Source organism: Schistocerca americana, chromosome 11, assembly GCF_021461395.2.
Source record: "Schistocerca americana isolate TAMUIC-IGC-003095 chromosome 11, iqSchAmer2.1, whole genome shotgun sequence".
Lineage (NCBI taxonomy): Eukaryota > Metazoa > Arthropoda > Insecta > Orthoptera > Acrididae > Schistocerca > Schistocerca americana.
The window spans coordinates 99122683-99141560 of NC_060129.1; the positions used below are offsets into that span (position 1 = coordinate 99122683).

General features: G+C 42.4%; 1 protein-coding gene across 1 annotated transcript in view; it reads left to right on the forward strand.

Moving 5' to 3' along the window:
* Positions 1-16890, forward strand: part of LOC124554008 (poly [ADP-ribose] polymerase tankyrase-1-like) — a 44830-nt gene extending 27940 nt beyond the window's left edge. Inside the window, exons 5-7 of the mRNA XM_047128030.1 lie at positions 4121-4267; positions 6085-6231; positions 16234-16890. Coding sequence (XP_046983986.1) covers positions 4121-4267; positions 6085-6231; positions 16234-16720 — 781 coding nt within the window. The 3' untranslated portion in view covers positions 16721-16890. The remainder of the gene's footprint in view (positions 1-4120; positions 4268-6084; positions 6232-16233) is intronic.
* The last annotated feature ends 1988 nt before the right edge of the window (positions 16891-18878 follow it).

The following is an 18878-nucleotide window of genomic DNA, read 5'->3' on the forward strand; positions in this document are numbered from 1 at the left end:
GAAAGTGCATTATAGCTTCCTGAGGGAATAGACCACTGAGGTTATCAACATTAATGTTATATATTAAACAGTACGGGTTTAAAACCTTCGAAGAATTGTCTACAGGCAAGGTTCAACTGATCGTTCAGTATATTACCGTCTTTGAGCTCTAGATGTTTAAAAATAAATAACTCTTCCCACAGATCTAGTCTCCGTCCTTTGACTTGTCTGTGTAGGATCACCGTGTCTTCTAACTGTGTGGGCGTATGGCCTGCTATCAAGAGGTGTTCAGCGAAAGTAGAGTTGTGAATATTCGCTCCTTTTTTACCTAATGGATGTTCCTTATATCGTGTTTTCACGGCTCTGCCTGTTTGACCAATATAGTATGAGGGGCAGTTATTACAGGTTAGTTTGTAAATACCTGAATTAGAAAACCAATCGCTGGCAATCTCTACCGACTGTATAAGATTTCTTTTTAAACTATTATCTGTAGAGAAGGAGACATTACAGTTATATTTTTTATTTAGAAGACGTTTAATCCTATATGATATGTTACCCAAGAAAGGGATGGAAATAAATTTTTTAGTTTCTGTGGTATCTGTGGGGAGGTTATTGCTCAAAGTCGAACAATTTTGAGAAATTTTCTTATTGAGCAGGTAATCGATCATGTTCTGGTTGTACCCATTATTAACAGCGATTGCTTTGATGACATTCAACTCCTTCAGTGGATCCGCAGGTGATAAAGGGGTGGTTACCATTCGGTGAATGGCGGAATGAAAAAACTCCAGTTTATGAGATTTTGGATGAGTTGAGTCAGCAGGAATGACATTATCTGAATACGTTTCTTTGCGGAAGATATTGAAATGGAAGGTGTTATCTTGTATGGAAATTGTTAAATCGAGAAAATTAAGTTCACGTTTATCATTTTGAAGTTCTTTTGTGAAGGAAATTTTTTCATGTAAACCGTTGAAAGCATTGAAGAGCTGCTCTAACTCATGATCAGTGCCATCAAAAGCGATGAAAATGTCGTCAACATAACGTGCATAATAGCGGATATTGTGGCGTAATTCTGAACTTGAATTGAAGAATGTTGTTTCCAAGGCATTGATGAAAACCTCTGCTAGAATACCGGCGAGGGGGCTACCCATTGCTAAACCATCTGGCTGTACATACATTTTCCCGTTAAATGTGAAATAATTGTATTTTAAAATGACCTTAAGCAAACCAATGAGTTCCGCAATCTGGGTTCCACTTAGTTTTTTATGCTTAAGAAGATTCTCTTTTACAAGGTCTATGGTTTCATCAACCGGGACATTACTATAAAGGCTGACGATGTCGAAGGACACCAGTCTAGTGTCAGGCGTACATCTTACAGATTGAATATTGTTAATTAACAATAATAAGAGTATTTTGTCGCGAAATATGGCTTCTCGCGAAAATTATGGTGACCGCCATAATTCCTTGCGTTCTGACCAATAACGTAAAAGCCGCTATTCCCGTATTGGTGCATTTCCTGACGTGAGCGGGAATTATAAATGTCAGCTGTCAAATCACATAGGGACTGTTTACCCAGTAATAAAAGTTTTTGATATTGTATTGCTACGAGTTGTAGTATTAAGAGACGCTGGTTATACTCAAAAGTGGGTAGATGTATGGTGAACCCCCTCCCCCCCTGTTCATGGGGTTATTAACAGTATTGTCTGTGATTCACGAAATTTTGTCTCTTTTTCTAATTCCTTTCAGATATTGTCTTTGATGTCTTTGAAGTTTCAAAGAATATATACATAATTTTGTGAGATCAGGTTAATTTCAGCGCAGTTTCTCGTGATTATTAGAGTTTTCAGTTCATAAACAAAGTGGGATCGTGGCCAATTGAGAAGTATAACAAAGAGTGTGGTTTTCCAACTAGATTTTGGGATGTGTTCACAGTTCAGATTTTGATAATTATTTTTCCTGTGGGTTGAGGTCATCACATAGTTAAACAATTGAATTTAAGTGTTTTTGAAACTATTTCCTTGTTTATTGGTTTATTTAACGTAGATGGTGCTTTCGATGCTGTTCATGTATCTTACAAATTAGTCTTGTTTCAGTGAATTGCCACTCAACAACACCGAGCGAGGTGGCGCAGTGGTTAGCACACTGGACTCGCATTCGGGAGGACGACGGTTCAATCCCGTCTCCGGCCATCCTGATTTAGGTTTTCCGTGATTTCCCTAAATCGTTTCAGGCAAATGCCGAGATGGTTCCTTTGAAAGGGCACGGCCGATTTCCTTCCCAATCCTTCCCTAACCCGAGCTTACGCTCCGTCTCTAATGACCTAGTTGTCGACGGGACGTTAAACACTAACCACCACCACCACCACTCAACAACATTCTGAGTTTAAGGGGACATTGTACGTGAAATTCGTTGAAATTTGATGTTTTCTGTTTTCTACTCCATAATGTACTTTGGACTTTCCAGAACATTTTGATATACAATACGTTAAAAATCAGACAATTGTGAGACCTTCAAATAATATTTTGAATGTTGACGTGTGACTGTCAAATTTTGGGGCTACACATGTACTGCCATATTTGAGGAGTCGTATCTTGAGAACTACACAGTCTAGAAGGCTGTGAATTGCTTTAATTTGTGCCTACTGCTACGTCTCAGAAGTTGGAATTACGAATAAACAAATCAGTCCTTTGTTTCTGATACTAGTTTTCGTTGAAAGTGGTGTGATTACCGGCTATTTTTGTAGTAGGTTAACTTACGTTGCTTTTTATAAGTAAATAAAATGACTAAGCGTAAAAGTAACTTCAAGAAACGTAAGTTTGCGGGTAACAGATATGCGAGACCTGCATTTTCTGCTGAAGTACTTGAAAACACCGATGACAGGCCGCGTCATGCTTTCTATCCACAGCCACCAAATACTTGGTGTAAATACAGGCAAGCTGAGTTTTTTGGTACCCTGCATGAATTTACACATAAACATTCTTTTCCATTGGCAGTAATGGAGGCAATCAGACCTATTTACAGAGATTTGGAAAATCCTGAGCTACTAAAGAAGTGTTGACATGGGAAGACCCAGAATGTGAATGAGTCCTTCAATAATGTTGTGTGGTGCCAGGTGCCTAAAAATGTATTTGTTGTTCTTATGACTCTAAAGTTAGCAGTGTCTCAGGCTGTAATAACTTTTAATGGTGTGAACTATGAAAGACTTAAAGTTCTGGAGAAGTTAGGGGTTAGATTTGGACAGAATACAGCTAAAGGACTGCAGGAACTGGATGAGCTTCGTGTATGTAAAGCAGAGTTAGCTGCTCAGCAAATGACAAAAGAAGCAAGAAAGAGAAGGAGGAGGCAAGCACTGGGCTGTTGTGACACTGAAGAAGACGCAGAATGTGGGACAGGTCAATTCTAGAGCATAAAAGACGCAGAAATGTAAGTGCATATAAGAATTTTTAATAAAAAAAGTTTTAAACCTCAATATCTCTAAACTACATTTTTTGCAATAAATGACCATTTTCTAAAAAAGTACCGATGGTAGAGACATGAAATTTTGACAGCATGGCAAATGTGAGATTCAATATATATGGAAATAGAATAATGAAAATATCCCATGTTGTTTTGTTTTGTGTTCGAAAAAAATAGATAACACGCCCCACAATATAATTTTACTAGTAATTATAGTTCAGTATATCTAGAAAAATGCATTCAATAATTATGGAACATTGTAAATTGATGTTTTAAATAGTTTCCAAAACAATGGCTCACAAAATTCGATAATTTAACATTGGCGGCATAGGACATACAATGTCCCCTTAAGTGAATGGATCTTTGTGAATATAAGTGTATGGATCATGTCAGTTAAAAAAAATATTGAAGAAACATTACGTGGAATTGCCCAACAACGGAATATTAACCCTAAGAGGTGTGGACATGGCTTGTTTTGTGTATGTGTTTAAATATTTTGAATTTTCTTTAATTGACTTTTCGTATGTAGTGACCATTAAAAATCTTAATACAAAGGATGTATATGAGAACCTCAGGTGGTTGTGTTTCCACTGTAGACAGTCCCCCCAGCAGTAGCACCTGCAGTAGGCAGTCCCCTGCCCCCCCTCCCCTGTGAATGTGCCCACCCATGCAGTGCCTTTGTGCGCAGGATATCAAAAGCCACATGGGAAGGGACGACCCCCAGCAATTGCCGTCAGCCCAGCAGCGACCACAGGTGGACTCCTGCTGCAGCTTCACAGCCAAATGTTGCCCGACACAGTCCACCGCCTGATGATGCAGCCGTCTCCCGCTTCTGGTGAGTTATGTCGCTAAACATGTAAAATTTCTGCACTCCTGCTGTTATTTATTGGAATGTCAATCAAATGCTATATTAAAAAAATGAATTTAAATATTTTGAAACTATTTCCTTGTTTGTTGGTGTATTTAACATAGATGCTGCTTAGGATGGTGTTCATGAACCTTACAAATTAGTCTTGATGAGCTTGGGTTTGAAAGCAGGGATTCAGTGCATTGCCATTCAACAACATTCTGAGTTTATGTGAATGAATCATTGTGTATATAACTGTGTGAGAACCTCAGTTGGTTGTGTTACCACTGTAGAGAGTCCCCTAAGCAGTAGCACCTGCAGTAAGCAGTCCCTTGCTAACCCCTTTGAACATGCCCCCCCATGCAGTGCCTTTGTGTGCAGCATGCCAGCAACCGCATGGGGCGAGACGGCCCCCAGCACTTGCTGTCAGTCCAGCAGCGACCACCTCTGGAAGAAACAGCTTCTGAGGAAACAGTAAGCGGAATTAGAAGTAGGAGGCCCAACAACAGAATATTAATGCGAGGGGTGTGGACATGTCTTGTTTCTGTATGTATTTAAATATTTTTAATTTTCTTTAAATGACTTTGTGGATAGTTTTGTATGTAGCGACCATTGTTGTTCTTGTTGTTGTGGTCTTCAGTCCTGAGACTGGTTTGATGCAGCTCTCCATGCTACTCTATCCTGTGCAAGCTTCTTCATCTCCCAGTACCTACTGCAACCTACATCCGTCTGAATTTGCTTAGTGTATTCATCTCTTGGTCTCCCTCTACGATTTTTACCCTCCACACTGCCTTCCAATACTAAATTGGATTTCAAAAGCTTCTATCCTCCTCTTGTCTAAACTATTTATCGTCCATGTTTCACTTCCATACATGGTTACACTCAATACAAATACTTTCAGAAATGACTTCCTGACACTTAAATCTATACTTCATGTTAACAAATTTCTCTTCTTCAGAAACGCTTTCCTTGCCATTGCAGCCAGCCGAAGTGGCCGTGCGGTTAAAGGCGCTGCAGTCTGGAACCGCGAGACCGCTACGGTCGCAGGTTCGAATCCTGCCTCGGGCATGGATGTTTGTGATGTCCTTAGGTTAGTTAGGTTTAACTAGTTCTAAGTTCTAGGGGACTAATGACCTCAGCAGTTGAGTCCCATAGTGCTCAGAGCCATTTTGAACTTTGCCATTGCCAGTCTACATTTTATATCCCCTCTACTTAGACCATCATCAGTTATTTTTCTCCCCAAATAGCAAAATTCCTTTAATACTGTAAGTGTCTCATTTCCTAAACTAATTCCCTCAGTATCACCTGACTTAATTCGACTACATTCCATTATCCTCGTTTTGCTTTTGTTGATGTTCATCTTATACCCTCCTTTCAAGACACTATCCATTCCATTCAACTGCTCTTCCAAATCCTTTGCTGTCTCTGACAGAATTACAATGTCATCGGCGAACCTCAAAATTTTTATTTCTTCTCCATGGATTTTAATACCTACTCCGAATTTTTCTTTTGTTTCCTTCACTGCTTGCTCTATATACAGATTGAATAACATCAGGGAGAGACCACAACCCTGTCTCACTCCCTTCCCAACCACTGCCTCCCTTTCATGTCCCTCGACTCTTATAACTGCCACCATTAGCGACCATTAAAAATCTTAATACGAAGGATGTATGTGAGGACCTCAGGTGGCTGTGTTTCCACTGTAGACAGTCCCCCCAGCAATAGCACCTGCAGTAGGCAGTCCCCCGCCCCCCCCCCCCCCCCCACCGTTAACGTGCCCACCCATGCAGTGCCTTTGTGCGCAGCATGCCTGCAGCCACATGGAGCGAGACGACTCCCAGCACTTGCCGTCAATCCAGCAGCGGCCACAGCTGGACTCCTGCTGCAGCTTCACAGCCAAATGTTGCCCGTCACAGTCCACCACTTGATGCTGCGTCCGTCTCTCACTTCTGGTGAGTTGTGTCGCTACACATGCACAGTTTCTGCACTCCTGCTGTTATTTATTGGACTGTCAATCAAATGTTGTATTAAACAAATTGAATTTAAATATTTTGAAACTATTTCCTTGTTTGTTGGTGTATTTAACACAGATGCTGCTTTCGATGGTGTTCATGTACCTTACAAATTAGTCATGAAGACCGTCTGTTTGAAAGCAGGGTTTCAGTGCATTGCCATTCTACAACATTCTGAGTTTATATGAATGAATCATTATGTATATAACTGTGTGAGAACCTCAGGCGGTTGTGTTATCACTGTAGACAGTCCCCTAAGCAGTAGCATCTGTAGTAAGCAGCCCCCTGGCAAACCCTGTGAACATGCCCACCCATCACACAGGAATTCCAAACTGCATCAGGATCATTAATTGAAACTTCCGGGCTGAATTGCCGTGGTCCATATATAAAACTTCTTACCCTTCCTGACGTTTCGTTGCCGGCTGCGGGCAGCATGTTCTGAGGTGAGCCAGCGACTGGCTGCCAGGCTCTGGTGGTCCCACTTATATAGAGCGCTTAGGAAGGAGAAGAAGTTTTATATATGGACCACGGCAATTCAGCCCGGAAATTTCAATTAATGAAGACGCCGGCCGTGAAAGCTTACATGCTATGATTAGACGCCTCTACGGGGAGGATATGTCGATTATGGTACGACGACTGGAGAGCCTACGTAAGAAGAAAGCTCAACAACTTTGTTCACACACTTTTTTGCTACGTTGTCGTGACACTGAGACAGTTCCGAAGTTTTTGAAGACGAGAAGAATGTTCCATACAGCGCAACCGAACCCTATTTATTTACGCATGGAATTGGCGATGCTGCGGGAGCGGATCGATGAAACACGTCGAGGACTTACGGTAACTAGTAGTCAACTCTTAAATCTTCATTTACGTATTAGCAATACTATGCGGTTGGGTGATTGGAATAAGGTGGATAGATTAACATTTAGATCTATGGAACTTAGCGCAGAAGTGTCTTCTAATAGGCAGAAGAAGTTTGAGCATTTACAAAAACCGGAAACATTGATTACAGACAATTCCCATACAGTTCTCAACTTGTCTGGGAAAGAACTATCTAAGGAGGAAGTCTCTGTTCTTTAGAAAGGAGGAAATTTTGCTATCACTCCATCACAGATTCCCACTGAGGATATTGTTGCCAATATAGAAGCAGGGATTCGCCTGTTATCACCGCATTCTGCCGATGAAATCAAGATGGACACAGCCAGGATATTACGTAAAGCCTAGCCATCCAGCAGTAATTTATCCCTAGGAGAAAGGAAGGCGTTACGGGAGATTAATGCGGACAGGAATATTATTGTACTTACTGCTGATTAGGGTAATGCTACTGTCGTGCTGAAGAGTGAGGATTATCACACAGAAAGATCAGTGACCTCTTGGATCCTACCACCTAAAAAAACTGATAAAGGACCCTACAACGAAAGTGTTAGGTGCTACCCAGCGATTAATAAAAAGCTCTTCCATTCCTACAGAAGATAAAAGATACCTTTGCAAAACTGAAGCTTACCCTCCTAGACTGTATGGGTTACCTAAGATACACAAGCCCAATGTCCCATTGAGACCGATAGTAAGTGCCATTGTGGCTCCTACTCAAGAGCTGGCTAGGTATCTTGCTTCTTCGTTGCAGCCGTATATAGGTAAAACTGACACTCATATTAAAAATTCCATGCATTTTATCGAAAAACTGAGGGAGATCACAGTTAGTCCAAGTGACATCCTTGTCAGTTTCGATGCAGTATCCCTGGTCCCTGTTGACGAAACTGTTTCTTACATAGCGGATATGTTTCCTACTGATATAATAGCTTTGTTTCGACATTGTCTGTCCTCGACTTATTTTTAATATAACAACGAGTTCTATGAACAAATTGATGGGGTGGCCATGGGTAGCCCTCTAAGCCCTGCCATTGCTAATCTATTTATGGAATTTTTCGAACAACAGGTGCTGCAGTCGACCAAAAAAAAAGCTCTTTGAAATGGTATCGATACGTGGATGACACCTTTGTGATATGGAATCATGCTGAAGAGGACCTGAGTGACTTTTTGGTGCACATAAACAGTTTCATCCAAGGATACAATCCACTGTGGAGAAAGAGAGTAATGGACAATTAAATTTTTTGGATGTATTGGTTATTAATCGGGCAGATGGGACTTTAGGGCACAAGGTATATAGGAAAGACACACACACCGATCGTTACCTACATAAGAATTCGAATCTTCATCCTAGGCAGAAGAGAGGAGTCATAAAAACTTTAGTGGGCAGAGCTAATAACATCTGTGAACCAATTTACTTGCAAGATGAATTAAGCCATTTGCAAACAGCTTTCAAGAGAAATGGGTATACTGTCAAGGAGAAAGATCGAGCACTCCACCCTAGAAGAAAAGTGCCCGAAAACACACGACAACAACAACCGTCGGCTGGAAAAGTTTTTCTTCCATTTATTCATAACATCACGGACCGTATTGGTAAAGTTTTGGCCAAGTTTCAAGTGGCGACAATCTTTCGACCTACCAAGAAAATTAGGTGAAAGATGCATGACACCCCTTAGCTACCCTAGGTGTGTATAAAATTCCGTGTAGCTGTGGCATGGTTTATATTGGAACAACTAAAAGGAGTGTTAATACTCGCCTAACGGAACACAAAAGGAACTGTAGATTGGGACACATTGAGAAATCAGCTGTAGCGGAACACGTTTTCAAAGACGGTGATCACGAAATAAAATTTAGTGAGACAAACGTGATAGCTAGGACCTCACATTATTATACTCCCATGTATAGAGAAGCTATAGACATCTACAAGCACGGAAATAATTACAATAGAAAAAAGAAGGATTAAAATTAGACAAGATATGGCGATCGACTTTGTACCAACGAAGTGACAATCGATTACCTGTAATCGAGAGAAATGGCACTAGCCAGAGATAGTTTTAAAGTCGAAAGCCCGTGACGAGTGGTGGCGCCATCTAAGCGCTCTATATAAGTGGGACCACCAGCGCCTAGGAGCCAGTCGCCGACTCACCTCAGAAGATGTTGCCCGCAGCCGGCAACGAAACGTCAGGAAGGAGAAGTTTTATATATGGACCACGGCAATTCAGCCCGGAAGTCTTAATTAATGAAGACGCCGGCCGTGAAAGCTTACATGCTATGCATCAAGATCCACTACAAGTACTATGACAGTTAGGCAGGAGGTGAGAAAACTTGGATTTCATGGTTGAGCAGCTGCTCATAATCCACACATCACACCGGTAAATGTCAAACGACACCTCGCTCGGTGTAAGGAGTGTAAACATTAGACGATTGAACAGTGGGAAAACTTTGTGTGGCGTGACGAGTAACGGTAAACAATGTGGCTATCCGATGGCAGAGTGTGGCTATGGTGAATGCCAGGTGTACGTCATCTACCAATGTGTCTAGTGCCAAAAGTAAAATTCGGAGGCGTTATGGTGAGGTCCTGTTTTTCATGGAGAGGGATTGCACCCCTTGTTGTTTTGGGTAGCACTATCACAGCACAGGTCTACATTGTTGTTTTAAGCACCTTCTTGCTTCGCACTGTTGAGCAATTCGGGGATGGCGATTGTACCTTTTTATCACGATTGAGCCACTGTTCATAATGCACGGCCTGTGGCGGAGTGGTTACACGACAATAGGATTGCTGTAATAGAATGGACTGGACTGAACAGAGTCCTGCCCAGAATCCTGTAGAACACCTTTGGAACGCCAACTTCGTGCCAGGCCTCACCGACCAACATTGATACCTCTCCTCAGTGCAGCGCTCCTTGAAGAGTGGGCTGCCATTCCCCAACAAATCTTCAAGCACCTGACTGAACGTATGCCTGCGAGAGTGGATGCTGTCATCAAGGCTAATGGTGGGCCAACACCGTATTGAATTTCAGCATTACCGATTGAGGGCGCCATGAACTTGTAAGTCATTTCCAGCCAGGTGTCCGGATACTTTTGATCACATAGTGTTTGTGTGTAGAGGGTGCCCAATGTGAAGACCGTGTAAGGTCCATCGCATTAAGGGTACTAATACTGAAAATGTAAATATTGATAACTTATATAATCGGTATTAAAGTCTTAAAAACTGTGAAAATAATGTAGTTTTATGATTGAAACAGAATCGAATCGTTTTGTTTTTACCCCTCAAAAAATATCATTTTCACCCTCAGAGGATAATTACCCCAGGTTGGGAACCACTGTGGTAGAGTGATGGTAGCAACAAACTGGTCTCTCATGGGGAAAAATGCGTTCATCGCGAGGATTCAGAAGTAAATATGTGGCCTTGAAGAATAAAGATGTAGAGTGTTAGTAAAATTTTTTTTATTAAAGGTATTCAGAATTTTCATGTAAGAGATTCACAGGTATTGCTTTTCAATATGCCCTGGAAGATGTGGGAAGTAACTATAGTCAAGACCAAATGTCAGCTTTTCGCAGAAAAGTGAAAGGGCAAAGCAGGTGTCAATTGAACACTTAACGGGTGTGCACGGAATGGAATGGAAGATCAGATGCAAGAAACAGTTACAAATAACAAGGAGTTAGATGATCTTGTTAATAAGCTAAATTTGAATTGGTTTAACGTAACTGGGAGACATGGGATGCGCTAATTCGAACGTTCTTAAGACAGTGCTTGCAACGATAAAGGATCATGAAACCAGAATTTTTGATACCTCGAAGCTGAACGCCTGTGGCATTAATAATACAAAGTATTTAGCAGAAGTTCTTCCACTGCCTAACACATTTGCTAAGAGAACCCAGACAGCAGTACGTTGGTCAGTATGCTGTGGCAACCTCTTCAAGGCTGACTTTAGTGCCACCATGTTGCAACACACAGAAGTACCTCTGGAGCTCAACCAACGGCGCTGAACATCGCAGAAGACAAAAACGCACCACATTTCTGTATGTAAATGTCTCTTCGTGGCACTGGAGTTCCTAGGAAAGGCTAGATATTCCACCAGCTAAATTCTACTCGACAGTGTTACGTGGATACCCATTACACCAAGGAATAGCATAAATAATCCAATGGTGACCACATAAATTAGAGATAGTTCGTGTGATCTAATTACCTACATGATCGCTGCCAGAGAGAAACTGTACAGGATTCTATAAAGTCTACGTCTGGAACGCCCATAATAACGTTTATCACTCAGAACGCTGTATGGAACTGGATGAGGAAAAATAGCTTTGTTCACCAGAGCATTTGACGTGCACATCGAACAGAGGCAAATTCTTCAACAGAATTAGACAAGTCCCCAGTACAGTAAATGACGATTTTAAGGAAAAGAAATGCTGAAGACGCTGATGGTTCAGGAACAAAAAATTCATCTTAGTTACCTGTGAATGTGAACCATTAAACAAAAACGGCAAAGGTAAATGCTCATGCTAACAGGAAATTGTAATTCTGGTGCTGGTCTGACATAGGCTCAGTTCCAACTCAAACACTGAAATCAGTTCCTGTATGCGTATATAATGTTTTAATGAAAGAAACAGAGAGTATTTTTGGGCGAAACTAGGTTTATCAGGTGCAACATATCCATTCGCATACTACAATGCTTGAGTGAGAGATTGCATGGGAGAGTGCTAGTCCAACAGAGTGTACACACAACAGAAATATTTTAGATCTCTTAGCTACGAACAAACCTGACCTAATCAACGTATAAAAATAGAAACTGTGGTTAGTAACCATTATGTCGTCATAGGGACTTTGGTTACTAAAATTAAACCAATCACGAAGGCTAGGAGAATATTGCTGCTAGAAATAGCAGATACACAGTTGCTAGATCCCATTAGACAATGATTTGACATCATTTAGTTACAGTACAGTGGACATAGACGATTTATGGGGAAAGTTTAAACGGATTGCAAATCACACTCTGGAGAAGTATGTGCCATGTAAGTGGATTGAGGATGGTTCAACAACGAAATTCCAAAAATGCTGCGAAGGCAAATGCTGTTGCACTCTCTTTGCAAAAGAGAAATTCGTCCGTCTGTAGAAAGTTGGATGAGCGAAATACACAACAGCTGCCACCGTCATACTTTTGCACTAGATCTTTCCAAAAACCATTGAAAATTCTCGTGCCACGTAAAACTGCCATGAGGGTCTTAGGCTTTTATCCAGTCACTCGTTGACCAATGTAGTGTGGTAATAGGAGATAGCACGCAAAGCCGATGATTTAAATTTCGCACTTAAGAAATCGTTCATGCAGGAGAATCGAAGAAACGTGCGGTCGTCGCAAAGACTCCCATATGGAGGACATAGCAATAAGCATGACTGGTGGAGGGAAACAACTGAAAGACTTTAAAGCAGATGAGTCGGCTGGTCCTGATGGAAATCCACTTAGGTTTAATAAAGAGTACCCCACACCAGGGCTTCCCAACGTGTGGTACGCAGACCTCTTAGGGATTCGCCGGCTCTTTCTAGGGGGTCCACGGCCACCTTTCACCAAATCGTGTAAAATAATGAGTAAAATTAAAATGTGAAAATCAAATTCATCACAATTTTTATTTCTTTGAGAAACATGTGTATAGCACTCGAAAGTTGGCAATAACATTCGATCCATATTAATCAGGCTATAGTGTGTTGAACAAAGGGAGTAAATCCACTAGTAAGTGTCTGGATACAGTGGGAATTCAAATTGGATCGTTAATTTCAAGTTGTTTTCATTCATCTCTAAACCAAAGACTATTGATACTTCTGCGGAGGGGAGGGAAGGGGGGGTCATTGGGAACATGGTACTTGCATTAAGAAGCTTTCAGTTACCATGGGTTTTGCTCTGAAATTTAAAGTTACTGTGCTCTTGACTGACTAAGGGTCCGCCATGGATTTTCGACTGAAGAAGGGGTCCGCCAGCTGAAAAGGTTGGGAGGCCCTGCTCTGCAGCATTGGCACCTTACTTAGCTTTTAGTTATCGCGAATGTCTCACCCAGCAGAAAGTCCCAAGGGACTGGAAAAAGTGCAGTTGACTCCTGTGTATAATTAAGGTAAACGAATGGACTCACATAATTACAGACCATTATCTTTAACATTTGAGTGCTGCAGAACCCCTGAACATATTTTCAGCTCGAACATAACAAATTCCGTTGAGGAGGAAAAGCTTTTGTCCACAAATCAGCACTGTTATATAAAGCATGCGAACCTTGGATGAAGGGCAACAAGTAGATTGTATATTCCTCGATTTCCTTAAAATATTTGACACAGCGGCACGTTGCCGACTATTAAGGCAGGTACAAACATACAGAACAGGTTCCCCTGTATGGGCGTGGTTCAGAGGCTTCTTAAATAACAGAACCCAGTATGTTGTCCTCAACAGCGAATCGGAAAGATGGATGTCGTCAGGAGTGCCCCAGTGAAGTGTGATGGGACTGCTGGTATTTTTTATATACATAAATGCTACGGTGGGCAGGGTAAACAGTAAACTGCAGCTGTTTGCTGCTTATGCTGTCGTGTAGGACACGCTGTCACCGTTCAGTCACTTACAGAAAATTTCTGGTTGGTATAACAAACGACAGCTAGGTCTAAATGTAGAAAAATGTAAGTTTTATGTAGATGATTAGGAGAAACAAGCCTGTAATGTTAGAATAGATTACTAGCAGTGTCTGGTTGCACAATCATGTCGATTACATATCCAGGTGTGACACTGCAAAGCAGTATGAAATTGAATGAGCATGTGTGCATTGTAGTAGGGAAGGTGAATTGTCAGCTATGGCAGAATTTTAGGAAACAGCGGTTCATCTGTAGAGGAGACCACATACAGGACACTCGTGCGACTCATTATTGAGTACTGGTCATGTGTTCGAGATCCGCACCAGGTCAGATTACAGAGAGACATCGAAGGAATTCAGAGGCTGGCAGCTAGATTTGTTACCAGTAGGTGTGAACAAGTGTTACAGATATGCTTCAGGAACTAAAACTGGTATCACTGGAGGGAAGGCGACGTACTGATAAAATAGAGAGAACCGACATTCGAGGCTAACTGCAAATGGAATCTAATGGCGCCAGTATAAATCACCATGAGGATAAGGTTAGACAAATTAGGGCCCGTACAGAGGCATACAGACAATCGTTTTTCCCTCACTCTGTTTGCTAATGGAACAGAGAAAGAAAAGACAACAGTTAATCAGGACAACTTTTGACCAGTCAGGGTATCTCTGCAGCAGTTTCTACGTTTGTTCCAAATGGCTGCTGTTGTATCTACTTGGATTGTTCTGGACTGAAAATAACAGTTTTATTACCTCTGTGGTTTCTAATTTGTATTTCAGTTGTCTTTGCATCTTCCTACAAGCTCTCAGGCTTGGGATTATCCTTTAAACTGCATCAACTGTGAAGACAGATTCTTGCAACATTGACTTAAGTGGAATAATTCCAGGTCTATCCACATATCTAGATATTTGAAAGTAAACATGCAGTATTGAACTTACACCGTTTGTTATTATTTCTTACTAACACCTGATGTCCATCTGGCACATCTTAATTTATCCATATCATTAGATACAGCAAAATTAGTACATTCTTTGAGGCTGGTCTAAAGCTACCCTAAACGATAGTGTAACTTTGTACGAGTGTTAAAACAGAAATTTTACTCGAATATAGCACAGTTTGTACACATTTCCACTTTGCAAAGCACACAGTTAATATAGATGTATAATGTTACAATGCATGTTGCCGTGTGTAGCTTATTTTGTGTCCAGAAGTTTCAAAAAATGGAAAAGTGTTATGAAGTTCACAGAATGAGATTTTCACTCTGCAGCGGAGTGCGCACTGAAATGAAACTTCCTGGCAGATTTAAACTGTGTGCTGGACCGAGACTTGAACTCGGAACCTTTGCCTTTCGCAGGCAAGTGCTCTACCAACTGAGCTACCCAAGCATTACTCACGCCCCGTCCTCACAGCTTTACTTCTGCCAGTACCTCGTCTCCTACCTTCCAAACTTTATAGAAGCTATCTTGTGAACATTGCAGAACTAGCACTCCTGAAAGAAAGGATACTGCGGAGACATGGCTTAGCCACAGCCTCGGGGATGTTTCCAGAATGGCATTTTCACTCTGCAGCAGAGTGTGCGCTGAAATGAAATTTCCTGGTAGATTAAAACTGTGTGCCGGACCGAGACTCGAACTCGTGACCTTTGCCTTTTGCGGGCAAGTGCTCTACCAACTTAGTTACTCAAGCTAGAGCACTCACCCGCGAAAGGCAAATGTCCCAATTTCGAGTCTGGGTCCTGCACACCATTTTAATGTGCCAGGAAGTTTCTGTTATGAAGTTACTTCCAATGAGTATAATAGTGGTATAGGTTACCCTCTGCCATGCACCATATGGTGGCTTGTAGACACAGACAGTGCGTGTGTGTGTGTGTGTGTGTGTGTGTGTGTGCGGGTGGATGGGTGGCTGGGTGGGTGGGTGCATGGGTGACTGGGTGGGTGGTTAGGAGGGAGGGTTGATGTGGAGTCATTGTTATTTCTGAAGTAATTCGACGGACTTGTTATGCCCAAGTCAGTAATTTTCTGTATCTGCAGGCGGTGTGTCAGAAAATTTACGAAAAACAGGACTGAATCGTTTTTCTGTCATTACTTAGATATGTTATTAGTTACCTGTGTTTCCTTCCTGAGTAGAAATTGCTACCCACATAAGGTAGCGTTAGAAGTATGTTTCAGTGTAGGTCAATGATAGGTTACCAACAGCATTCTGAGGACTAAGGAGGTGATTCCGTGGAGTGAATAACGAGAGGGAATGCAGGAGTTTTTATTGGTAAGTTGCTGAAAATTTTGACTATGGGCTACTGACATGTATCTGATGGTGTTGCATTGATTAATCTGTAGCATGCATGGGTGATTTCTAGATTTGTAAGTTACTGCTAGGCAGAAATGTGTTCAGAACTGCTCACAGTTTCACATCTGAGTTCCTTTATCTGGTGTGTGTATGTTCATAGTAGAGAGTATGAATGTCAATGTTTTGTGCAGGACCCTTTCTGGAGAGGAGAAAGGAAGGAGGCTGATAGAGGCAGCTAAGGAGGGGGCGCTAGAGAAGCTGCATGCGTTACTGGCGGCAGGAGCGAACACAGGAGTGAGGGGCAGGGACAGCTGGACGGCCCTGCACTGGGCAGCATACAGGGGGCACCTAAAGGCGGTGAGCTGTCTGGTGGGAGCCGGTGCAGAGGTGGACGTCAGGACCAGCTGGAACTACACACCTCTGCACTGGGCCACTTACCACGGCCACGCAGCTGTGGTGTGGCGGCTGCTGGCAGCCTCCGCCGACCCCAACGCTAGGGGTGAATCAGGGTGGACGCCACTCCACGGGGCTGCAATCAATGGTCACACACAAGCGGCGGCTGCGCTGCTGAAGGTGGGGGCCGACAGGGGAGTCAGGGACGACGGGGGAAGGACCCCCCTGGACCTCGCCAGGCAGAACAATAAGCAGCAGCTGGTGGAGATGCTAATGCAACACTGATATATGGTACTAAGGGACATAAATCTAGGTACATACATTTTTTCAATATTTAAAATAAAGAATACAAGAAAATTTAATCCTTTCTCCATTCCTTTGTACTCCTCATCTTTTGGTGCATCTAATTACTCTGCTAACACCACAAAAACTGCAAAAACAGAATATATCTGAAAAGTAATGTGAGAGGTTTCAATCTGTAAAATATTTCATATGCAATTTCTGTAGAAGTTCAATGACAACTGAAAAATACTCTATTATCAATGAACACCACTTCTGTCTCTCAACCTTTTGTTCCTCATCTCATGGCTTATAAAATATTCAGACAGCTTACAAGAATGTGGTCGACATTTTTCACAGCATCATGTATTTATAAACATGAACATCCAGCCTCCTTTAAGACAAAAACACGGAAATTTCGGGAGTTGTCTAATGCATCACCCAGCATTACTAACATTAACTGTTCGAACAAGTCCCCTAAATTATCTAATTACTGGAAACTATTGGCTAGTAGTGTATGTGGTGCCATGTTACACTAGCATAAGCTGCACCATACTCAAATTACTGTCATATAAGTTATACAGTTAGAATGTGATCTCACACCTCTGTGTGTACAAATACTTTCCATGTTTAATTACAATGTCACACTGGTAGCAGCACTTACATCACGTCGTGCTCCTGTTATCTACATTCGACTTACATTGAAGAGCCTAAGAAGCTGGTACACCTGCCTAATTTGTGTAGGATCCCTGCGAGCATGCAGCAATGCCACAACATGACATGGCACCGGCTCGACTAATGTCTGAAGTAGTGCTGGAGGGAACTGACACAATGAATTCTGCAGGGCTTCTCACAAATCCGTAAGAGTACGGGGGGGGGGGGGGGGGTGGAGATCTCTTCTGAACAGCACGTTGCAAGGCATCCCTGATATGCTCAGTAATGTTAATGCCTGGGCAGCCGAAGTGTTTAAACTCAGAAGAGTGGTTCTGGAGCCACTCTGTAGCAATCCTGGATGTGTGGGGTGTCACATTGTCCTGCTGGAATTGCCTGTCCTAATGAATAATGGATTTGTATGGACGCTGATGATCAGAGAGAATTCTTACATACATGTCATCTGTCAGAGTCATATCAGGGTCCCATAACACTCAAAACTGCACACACTCCACACCATTACACAGCCTCCACCAGCTTTTACAGTTCCCTGCTGACATGTAGGGCCCATGGATTCATGAGGTTGTCTCCCTACCAGCACACATCTATCTGTTCGATAAATTTGAAATGAGACTTGTCCAACCAGGCAACATGTTTCCAGTCATGAACAGTCCAATATCGCTATTGACGCGTCCAGACGAGGTGTTAAGCTTTGTATCACAGCTGCCACAGCCTTTCGTGCCGACTGCATTTGTCTGAATATTTTTGGTGGCTGTGAACTGGAGTGACAGCAGTGACGAGATTGTTGTTTTGCTCTGTGGGTGTAATGAAACACCCACGTTTCATCTCCCTTGTTGCCTCCCCCCTCATGTTGTTGAAGAAACTTGCGAGCACAGTCAAGGCATTGCTCCTTGTGTCTGTCAGTCAGCATCTGGGAGACCCAGCGATAACCCAATGTTTTTGTTAAAGTTCTTTCAATTGTGCCATGGGAAGTTTCAGAAATTTGTTCAGAAAGTTCACGGACAGTGACCTTCCGATCTTTGAGCAGCTCACTGTCGGTCTTCTGCACAATCGCATGCATAACCGGTGGTCTTCCACTCCGTTCTTCATCGTGAACTTCCGTGCGACCCCCAGCAAAAGCCCTGCACCATTTGCGGATGTGCTGAAGAGGCATGCACTCTTAACCATAAACCTCAGTCAACTGCCGATGAATCTCCACGGCAGTAACTTCCTTGGGTGGAGAAACCGGATTACTGCGTGAACCTCGCAGTTGGCGGGAGCGGTGATTTTAAAGCTTCCACCTCTGACGGCTGCCTATCCAACAATGAATGACGTAGCGAATCGTGAACGGGAGGGCTGGAGAGTGGGGGAAACCATTGCGAACGGCACTGTTGTCGGACTTAGCCTAGCACCTTCCCTCGAGGCTGTAACTCATTGGTAACCGTACTTTTGGTACAACCCTCTTAGCTCCAATAACCGATCTGACAACTGCGCTACACACTTATTGTCTTAT